This window comes from Citrus clementina, unplaced genomic scaffold (assembly GCF_000493195.1).
Source record: "Citrus clementina cultivar Clemenules unplaced genomic scaffold, Citrus_clementina_v1.0 scaffold_6, whole genome shotgun sequence".
Lineage (NCBI taxonomy): Eukaryota > Viridiplantae > Streptophyta > Magnoliopsida > Sapindales > Rutaceae > Citrus > Citrus x clementina.
This window is the reverse complement of record NW_006262139.1, coordinates 17194204-17204692: the sequence shown is the minus strand read 5'-3', so window position 1 is coordinate 17204692 and position 10489 is coordinate 17194204. Positions and strand designations below refer to the sequence as shown.

Sequence of the window (10489 nt, the reverse complement as noted above, 5' to 3'; positions counted from 1 at the left end):
TACCACTTTTTAATTTATTGTCTTATCGCTTTTGGATTCAAAGTACATTTTTTTCAAAATTATGTAATGCATGAATCACCTTACGGTTCTGACCGAATTGAATTCATTTAATTTGTTCATAATTCAAATGATATTTCGATTAAAATATAATTTCGTTTCAACTTAAATCCACCAGCTAGCATTCCATCTTTCCTTAATTTCTTGAACTGGACAGAAAAAATATTCAAATAAATTGTATTCTACCAGTTTGTGTTTCCGTCTTTCGTCTCATTGCTAATTAAACCCAAGTACTGAGAATCTAATCACAATTATTCTCCACTAGCTGTTTAATTAACTTTAGTCGCACGAAACTAAGAAAACTTGGGAAAACAAACGAAACCTCTCTGATATCTAATGGAATTAATTAATAATTTCCTGTTACTATTTCAAAATATACCAAAATTCCTCTATTGTCAAAACACTAACGAGTATACACACTTTTTGAAGGGCATTTAATCTTTTAAAAAATAATTATGTCACTCGTCAATTAAACTTCTGAGTTTAAAAGTGGGTCTATCCTAATTTTTCAATAATATGAGGAGGATTTTGATCAATTTTAAAATAGTATAGAGAAAATAGTTAGTTTTGTCAAGAGAAATCATATTTAGTCTAAGAATTGACATATCTACACAGATGTTAGTTTTTGTCTCGTCTTTATGGATGAAAAATAAAAATAAAAATAAAAAAAACCTCGTGGTCCTTAAATTTTATCAATCGAATTAATTGATATCTACAAAGGAGTACATTAAATATATTATATTATTTATGATTCTCTAATGCAAATACCTGTGTGCTTTAAATTGTGGAGATATAACTAGATGCAAGACAAGGTGAAAATTGAGAAAAAAAAAAAAAACTAGATCCTACGTCATCTCTACGTTTTACAACAGGACACAATGTCGCAGGATATGAAATTTTTCATACTCACATGCTAATCACAAAATACAGAGAAAAACATACACGTGAAAACATTTTATTGGGGGAACGCACTGCACCAGGTGAGTGGAAAATCTTTCAAAACCAAAACATGGGGGTAGTTAATTAGTAGTAGCTAAGATTAGGCTCAAAAATCAAGTTGCAAAAGAAGAGATCGATGGCAGTCATTTTCCATAGCTTTCAAAAATCTTGTTTCTTCAGAAAAAGCCAGCTATGATTTAGAATCAGTGTATAAAAGAACCCCACAAGAAAAAGAACTTTGGCCAGTCAAAATTAAAGCTCTCTAGGTTGCTTCCTCTTTGTTTCTAAAAGTTTTTTTTTTTTTTCAAATAATTGAGTTTGAATCTACATTATTCTTGGAAATATATCAACAACAAGATTGAAAGTTGGATGAAAGTGAAAGAAACCCATGTCAGTATAACAAACGACAGAAGCCCCCACTTGAAAATCTTGATCAGCTTTTCAATTCAAGATTTCAACTATTGCAGATATGTACGTGATGGTGAAAATTAACCAAATTGTTAATAGCAATGGATGTGCTAGAGAATTCTTTGGATCTTCAGTGTGTTTAGTGTGCAAAAATGAATGACTTATAATGAAATATTTGATAAAGATACTCGATCCGCAAATTGTTTTCGGTTGGTACCACCAAAAATCATTTTCATGATATTGTGATTTTGATGTCAAAGCTGATGAATTCAATTTTAAGACAAATTCTAACATTTTTTTTCCCTTCTACTCTAGCTTATTTCTAAGTTCATGATTATAGAAATCTAAATTTGAATAACATGAACATGAATATTAATTAAAAATAGAGATACAAGAAGAATTGGATTCAGAGTATTTTGGAATTATATATTTATTGATTATGCAGAAGTCCAAGACAATACATACTCAAAAGTTAACTTATTATAAATTGAGAGTTGCGTGGTACTTATAATCAAAGTCTATAAATTATATTTAACAGCTGTAAGATCTTCTCCTTAACACTGTTGCCACATGCATACCAATTTCAATCAAGTGAAAATGTAATGTGCGCCCACATGTTCATGAGTTTAACTATGATACTAGATAAAAAATTCATTAGTCTGTTTGTATTAAAAAATTCTAGCTCATTAGTTGAAGGATTTAGTTCAAAATAAATTCTTAGCCAATGTGAAGGCTGGGACTATTTGCACTCTAAAAATTATTTTGAACACTCTAATTTAAAAAAAAATTTACAAAAAAAATTATGTGAATTACTATTAAGGACAATTATTATAAGTTAATATTACATAATTATTTTAAACACTCATATATCATTATTCAATTTATAATTCTCATGTCTAAACTTTTACTTTCAGCATCTTCACCTATATTTTGAAAAAGTTTTCACTATTTTTTCAAAAATAAATTAAAACGAGAGTATTGTAAAATAGCCCTTTGTTTTTTTTTTCTTTTTGCATTTGACCCTTCTTCTTGTACTCTTCTTCTCTTTTTTTTTTTTTCTGGTAGTATTTATAGATCAATTTTTTGTTATTTTATTATGTTTTTACTGCAAGTTGTTTTGGATGCCCTATTAAAAATAATTATTTTGGATTCTGCATCTAATATTAATCAGAAATAAACAAAAAAATTGGTAAATAAAATTGCGTTACATAATTTTTTTTACACGTTGTGTTGATTATATGATTGTAACTATGTATTAAATCTCTTAAAATTGGGTATGCTGAATAGTTTTATTGGTGTTTTAAGTAAATACAACTAATTAATTTAAATAGTTTAGCAAGGAATTTTTTTTTTGGGAATTGTAAAAAGTATACAAACTAAAACTTAATTTTTTAATTTAATGTATGAATGATCAGACTATTAAAGTATTCAAAGTGATTTCTAAAGTGCAAATAGTCTTATCCCAATATGAACAATTCCCTTAACAATATATATAATATTCTTTGAAGTTATAAAATTTATATTGTAAAACTACAATTTTTATAATTTTTCTCATTATATCATATGTGTCCACCTAAAATTGACTAAGAAGATTAATTTTCTAGATTTAAATAGTCTCACGCTAATTTATTTTGAACATATATACGTTGCTATATGAAAACAAAAATTGCTTTCAAGATATTGGGCTCAGCATAATGTGAGTCCGGTGGATCTGTCTCGGGCCTGACTTTTTTGTTTGAGTAACTGGGCTAACATATGTATTACTTATTGGGCCAACCCGACTACTTACCACTCAACAAGTCAACTTCTTAGTGCTTACTTTTGCATTTTATATTTCTTAAAAAATTCTCAGTTTAATTCATAAAAATAGATACATTATATTAAAATTAACTATCTTCTCATTAACTTTCATCCTTAAAAAAAAAAACTTTTAAATTTTTTATTTATAAAATTCATACAAATCCTAAAATTTTAAACTATCTTCTTCTTTATCATATAATTCTTTTATTCTCCATAACTCTAAACTCTTATAACTTTGTTAAAAAAATAATATTTTTTAATTAAAATTTTAAGTACAAATATAGATTTTGAAATAGTACGGGTACAAAAAGTCGGTTAAAAGAATAATTTATTGAAGTGTTTAATTGAAATCTCATTAAAAATAAGAAATGAATTAATTTGTAAGGAATTTTAAAATGTGTCGATAGGTCTACTCCTTTATTAAGTTACTTTGCTTAACATAATTATGAGTAGATGTAAACGGAGCCCGAATTAGTATCTCATTTGAAAGATTCCAAGCACTCAGCTTTTGTTTCTAGCTGTTCATATTTTATTTTCAATGATCATTGATGTTAAATTATAATTTTAGATTATAATCAAGTCAAATCAAACTTCCAAATGTAAAGGGAATCTGGTAATATATTGCTTAAAGACATGCGAGCAGTCCTAATATCAACCTCATCATTTGGAAGCTATATAAGTTCAAAAATTAGGACATCTAAATCTATACAATATATAACCTGAAAAATTGCAATTAAAAAATTAAAATACGTAATTAATGTATAAATATAGTGTTAACATGTATGGTATATTTAATGTACTTAAGAATTCTGAGAAAACTTTGTAAGCATTAAGCAACATTCCCAACACTCATGTACAAAATTATATAATTAAAATCTTACCAAACACACACACACATATATGTAGATTAAGTTTAATTAATTTTTGTTTAATCCATGAATATGTGAATATTGTGTTTTTGCATTTCACAATTGGTGTCTGGGATTAGTATTAATACAAATGATTTGGCTAGTCCGAGGAGTTTTAGGTGCTGTTTTAATATTATTCCTCAAAGCTACTGAACGTCCTGATCTTAGCCATAAATGTTTGCAAGAGGATTTGTTATTTCTTCAATAATATTTCTTCTTAAAATACTAGAGAGTAGGCCGGAGGAGGGATATCAAACAAGTCCGGCCGCTCAAGGAAAAGACAAAAAAGGTGACAAAGAAATTTGTCTTATTATAAGCCAGACTGGGGCAGTTAAGTAGTTAACTATTTTGTCACTAATCATCATAACCATGTTTACTAATGAAAGGAGCTTCTTACTGATCAAATATCCACCGCGAGTCCACGAGTATATTTAATCTCCGGAATTCAAATAATCCAAATAGTAGATCCATCCGATAAAACGACGCCGCCAATAGCCAATGACGAACGCACGACACGTTCTTCTTCACTTGGCGTTACTTTGCCGCCCGAAAATATGAAGTCATTTTTTTAATGCAGATTTATAAAAATAAAAAATAAAAAATAAAAAATAAAGAAACAAACTCCGCTCCCATGCTCACTCTCTTCAGTCTTCAGTTCATCATCTGATGACTTCGCTCGCGTTTTCTTCAAGCTTCTCTTTCCTCCGAAACGACGCCGTTGGCGGAATAACTTTCCGGTCTCCGAAAGTTTTGAGCCGGAATCGGAAGCTGAAGTTGAAGAAGAGCGCTTGTCGTTACGCTACGAAAACGACGAGTTTGGGAGTCGAAGGTACACGCGCCAGCGTGGAGGTGTTGGAAGATCAAACTATGGCGAAGGAAGCGCGCGGTGGTAGGGTCTTGAGAGTCGGTCTCATCTGTGGAGGTCCGTCTGCTGAGCGTGGAATTTCGCTTAACTCGGCTAGATCAGTTCTTGATCATATTCAGGTATATATTCATTCACATTTAAATTTTGTATATATATACAGTACTGATCTATTTCATAATTCTGAACTTCTGAACTTTATTGAAGATTGAGAAAACTATTAAGTTATGTGATTTAATAATATAATATTATTACATTATTATTATAACATATGATTCAATAATTTTTTTATCATTACACTATTAAATTATATGATTTAACAGCTTTTCTGAATTTTAATAAATTCAAGATTCTAGTGTGTGTGTGTGTGTGTGTGTGTTAAGTGCTATGTTCAAATTTTATTAATATGCATGAAAATTATCATGTGCGGATTTCTGAATTTGGTGAAAAAATGTGAATTCTAATGCACTAATTAGATATTCAAGTAATGATGCATATCATTAAGGATCAATAACTGGATTTTTTTTTTTTTTTTTGTTAGGGAGATGATTTGCTTGTGAGGTGCTACTACATTGACCGTAATCTCAATGCCTACGCAATTTCCTCTGCTCAGGTTTGTTAAGTAATTAAGAAAAAAATGAAAGGTAGTTCATGTCTTGTTGATTCTAATTGAGCTTCATATTGTTGCTTGCTTTGAAACATTTTGGTAATTATCTTGATCCCATGTCTGATTTATAGGTGTACTCAAATACACCTGCAGATTTTGATTTTAAACTTGAAAGGTAAGCTGATTTGATTGTAAATTAGCTGTTACTAGTATTTGGTTAATCGAGAAGTGAGAATGTGAAGATTGGCTGATTGTTTATGGCAGCCTTGCCCAAGGTTTTGGGTCGTTGTCTGAATTTGGAGAACATCTTGTTGGAAATGTGGATATAGTATTCCCTGCTATACACGGTCGATTTGGTGAAGATGGTGGCATTCAGGTGTAGTATGCTATAATCGTTCATACAAGATTACAAGTGTGTAAAGAATAGGTGCATATTTTGTTAAAGGTTCTGAATGTAAGATATTGTTTCTACATTTGATGGATTATTCAGGAAGTTTTGGAAAAATATAATGTTCCATTTGTTGGCACAGGATCTCGTGCGTGTCGTCAAGCCTTTGACAAGGTAGATTAAGCTTTTTTCTTGGTCATTTTCAATGTTCTCTAGTTCTCATAGAGATTTATGGGGCATACTTTTATTTTGGAACCATAGAAATGAGTCATGGGTTTGTATATATATCACATATAGTGGATCTTACTTTTGTTGGCTATGTTCTTCCAGCAGCATCTCTTATTACCTATTTTAAAGAGAGACAGATTTTGAGTTTAATGTCTGCATCAGCAGTTGATTAGGGTTTTTGAAAATGAATACCTTCTGCAAGACGTCAATATAAATCTGACCATATCAAGTTAAGATACAGTTGTGATTTGTCCCTCAAACAAAGAAATGACACTAACACACTGTTCTTTTTTGTTATTGGCAGTATGATGCCTCCTTGGAGATGAGCAAACAAGGATTCATAACAGTACCTAGTTTCTTATTGCAGGTATTCTTCTTCAAGTACTTGCTTTTAATTAATTGTATTTCCCTTTTTTCTTCCCTGTTTTTCTTGTGTGGAAATGCATGTATCATACGTTTCTGCTTAGTGTTGCCTGTGGATCCCCATGGAATTATTTTATGAGTTGATTATTGAAAATGTTTGTCAGCCTCATTTATTCCCCATATTTTTTAAATTGACTCCATTTTCATTGCAACCTTTCTTCAAAGTAGATTTATTAATTTTAGATATTTCAGATGTAAGCACAAATGGATGCAGAATTTTGTGTGTCTGTATGTTCTTCAACAACCCCCCCCCCCCCCCCCCCCCCCGCCCGGGGGGCATTGGGGGGTAAAGGTTCTTGATATGTTACTAATATGCTCTTTCACAATATCACTTTTGATATTCGACGAGACAATCATTAATGGGTCCCATTACTCTTAGCATTTTCTTTCGCTGACACTGGAAATGGCATTTAGGGAAGTGAAGTGAATGAATCTGAATTATCAAACTGGTTTGTTACTAACAAGTTGGACCCTAACTCTGGCAAAGTTGTGGTAAGGCAAATTTCCTGGTTTTTGGTTTAGTTTATCATGAAGTTTCCATAGCTAAAGATCTCAATTATACTCTTTTTCAGGTAAAACCGACAAGAGCAGGATCAAGCATTGGTGTTACAGTTGCATATGGTGTCATTGATTCCCTTAAAAAGGCTAAGGGAATTATGTTAGAGGTATTGCAGTTTCTCCCAACACTTAATAGTGATGCATGATTTAGGGATTCACTCCTTATGTGCTAAAGCTTAGACTAACTTGACATGGAGGATACCCAGTTCACTTAAAATTTAATTTAGACACTATTTGTCTGTTTTCTAAAATAAATCATTTAAATATACACTGATTGTATTGTTTTGCCTTTTTGATTTATTTGTTTTGAGTTATTGGGTATGAAAAAGTAACCATCCCAAAAAAATTGAAGCAGAAATTGTGAATTTCAGTAAATCAAAGTAGTAATTTCAATTAAATTTTCTTCAAAATATGCCTCAAAAGTCACAGGCTGGTTTAAGTTTGGATTTGGGCTACAATAGAGTTTACGGAAAATTTATACCAGTCGACTAAGGTTGTATAAGTTCAATCGTATGATTTATCTGTTTTTTTGTTTCTGATAGGGGATTGATGACAGAGTTGTGGTGGAATTATTTCTCGAGGGAGGAAGTGAGTTTACAGCCATTGTCCTTGATGTGGGATCTGGTTTTGATTGCCATCCTGTTGTCTTACTGCCAACTGAGGTTTTTTTTTTTTTTTCCTACTTGTTTGCATTATTTTCCCAGAATATATCCTAATTTTGGCTTAATCCTTCTTTGGATGAGTCGAAATATAAGATAGATACTCTAGATGAATTTATGAGAAATAATGGGCCAGCTTACTTGTTTTTGTAACTATCACTTTCATTGAATCATATACCAGAGTTTGGGTGAAACATAGTTATTTATCTTAGCCTAATAAATGGTTGGATATTAATATAATGGTGTCAATGTCCAGGTGGAGCTTCAATTTCAGGGCAGTGTTGATGTGAGGGAGAAGGATGCAATTTTTAATTATCGGAGGAAATATCTTCCAACGCAACAGGTAGTGGAGCATTGCATCCTTTGAGTTTTATTTAGTGACATGTAAATATTTCATTTAATTGCATCGTTCCAATTTCTTATTCTGAGAAATTTATGTATACTCTACAGGTTGCTTATCACACTCCGCCTCGTTTTCCTATTGTTGTTATTAATAGTATTCGGGAAGGTGCATCTCTGTTATTCCAGCGGCTTGGCCTATGTGATTTTGCTCGGATTGACGGATGGTTTCTTCCTTCTTCTACACATGTATTTTCATCTTCTGAAACCAAATATGGAAGCACTGAATGGGGAACAATTTTATTTACTGACATTAACCTGGTGAGACAGATCTCTGATTTTCCTCTACTTTGATTTTTGCCACTATTTTCCTTAGATATCTCATTTCAATGTTTTTCATATTATCAGATTAGTGGGATGGAACAGACTAGCTTCTTATTTCAGCAAGCATCAAAGGTAATTTGAAGTTTGTATATTGACAAGCATCGCAAGCTCGTAGCAGATTTATTATGTCTTGTAATTCATTGAGGATGAATAAATCATATGTTCTGCAATGTAGCTGGAACATCATTCTAGATGCTTGCATAGTGTAGATAGAATCTGCATCTGAACTATACCTAGTGCAGAACAACTGTTCTTTAGCAATTTCATTGCAGCAATGTTGAGTTTCGTGCTTCCTGAATGAAGTGTTCCAATAGATGACTACAGAAACTATGCCAACAATAATCTCATATATCTGTTTTTCTGATGTCAACATTCTATGTATTTGCAGCATAGTATTATAAGATTTTGAAGTATGGCATGTTCAGAGTTAAAAGAATTTTGATCATTTATGTGCATTTCATTGGCATGAAAGTTTTCGCAGGTCATAGTTTTAAAGTGTGGGTTGAGGAAGGATAATCTTTAAGAATTAAGATTTATTAATGAATGTTTCATATGCTTTTCCTAAGTTACTGTGCACATTCTTTCAAAAAACAATGTTTTCTGTGCAAATTGTTTTCATGTTCAATATGTTGCATACTTCTTTAATTTCTTGTAATGATTCATCCTTTTCCAAGCTTCCATTATCCCTCAGAAAGATCACTGATAATGTTTAGGTTGGATTTTCTCATTCAAACATTCTTCGAACCATTATTGGTCATGCTTGCTCGAGGTTTCCCAATCTTGCATCGTATAATAGTGTATCAAGTCATTTGCCTGGAAGATCAAGTGGCTCAAAACCTACCGAAGCACTCAACAAACGCGAAGGTATTCGTAAAGTTTTTGTCATATTTGGTGGTGACACCTCAGAGAGACAAGTATCCCTTATGAGTGGAACAAATGTATGGCTCAATTTGCAAGCATTTGATGATGTAAGTTCATAAATTCTTAGCATAAGACAATAAGACTTGTATGATTATTTATTGCTTATGGCCTCAAACATGGGTGAGAATAAATGATAAATCAACTAATAATCCAACTTACATTTTCCAGAGGTTGCCATTTTACAGGCATGATTGTCTCTTATTTGGTATCTACAGATTGAGGTAACTCCTTGTTTGCTTGCCCCTTCAATTGACTGTTCTTCTGGCATGGATGCCAATATAATGGATCCTGATTCAAGCTCCAGAGTGGTTTGGTCACTGCCGTAAGTATAGATTTTACATTTCCAGTCTTTTTTTAGGGTTTCTCTTTTCAACAAATATGTGAAGATATATATCACCTTGTCATAGTCATTTATTCATCTAATATTTGTGGGGTTCCCATTTCCTTTCTGCTGCTCATTTGCATACTAGTAGATTTTAGATCTTTAGTGATTCATAACCGTTTAGGTTCTCTTTCTCAGGACTTACATATTTTCTGATTCCAACACTGATTTTTTTTCTTCTCTTAAAAAAATTCCAGTTACTCTCTTGTGCTGAGACACACAACAGAGGAAGTTCTTGCTGTGTGCATAGAGGCAATTGAACCAGATCGAGCTGCATTCACTTCTCACTTAAGGAACCAAGTGGTAAATGATCTCGTGGAAGGTTTGAAGAAACACAGTTGGTTTACTGGGTTTGATATAGCTGATGAACTACCTATGAGACATTCAATAAATGAGTGGATTAAGCTTGCCAAGGAAAATCAGGCAACAGTTTTTATTGCAGGTTCTGTCTCTGGCTCTGCTCTTTATCTTTTTTTTTTTTTTAAAAGTTGTTTTGGGGGTGGGGTTTGGGGGGGGGGGGGGGTTTTTTTTTTCCAATATTGGCCCAAAAGAAATGTTTAATCCCCCCCTCCCCTTATCCTTTTCCTTTTTTCCTCACTTTTTTCCCCCCCTACCCATACTTGTTT

At 32.1% G+C, this 10489-nt stretch overlaps 1 protein-coding gene across 5 annotated transcripts in view; it reads left to right on the top strand.

Annotated features, from left to right (window-relative positions):
• Positions 1 to 4499: 4499 nt before the first annotated feature.
• The window catches only part of LOC18039684 (D-alanine--D-alanine ligase), a 15769-nt gene continuing 9779 nt past the window's right edge, over positions 4500 to 10489 (top strand). For 3 of the 5 annotated variants that reach the window (XM_024181559.1, XM_024181561.1, XM_006429458.2), the window contains exons 1-15: positions 4500 to 5096; positions 5516 to 5587; positions 5713 to 5756; positions 5846 to 5957; positions 6072 to 6143; positions 6502 to 6564; positions 7035 to 7112; positions 7193 to 7285; positions 7721 to 7840; positions 8094 to 8180; positions 8288 to 8497; positions 8585 to 8632; positions 9274 to 9528; positions 9697 to 9803; positions 10061 to 10305. In XM_024181559.1, coding sequence (XP_024037327.1) covers positions 4779 to 5096; positions 5516 to 5587; positions 5713 to 5756; positions 5846 to 5957; positions 6072 to 6143; positions 6502 to 6564; positions 7035 to 7112; positions 7193 to 7285; positions 7721 to 7840; positions 8094 to 8180; positions 8288 to 8497; positions 8585 to 8632; positions 9274 to 9528; positions 9697 to 9803; positions 10061 to 10305 — 1924 coding nt within the window. In that variant the 5' untranslated portion in view covers positions 4500 to 4778. Of the gene's footprint in view, positions 5097 to 5515; positions 5588 to 5712; positions 5757 to 5845; positions 5958 to 6071; positions 6144 to 6501; positions 6565 to 7034; positions 7113 to 7192; positions 7286 to 7720; positions 7841 to 8093; positions 8181 to 8287; positions 8498 to 8584; positions 8633 to 9273; positions 9529 to 9649; positions 9804 to 10060; positions 10306 to 10489 lie in introns of those variants that run through there. The other 2 variants (XM_024181562.1, XM_024181560.1) reach the window with 2 other exon arrangements.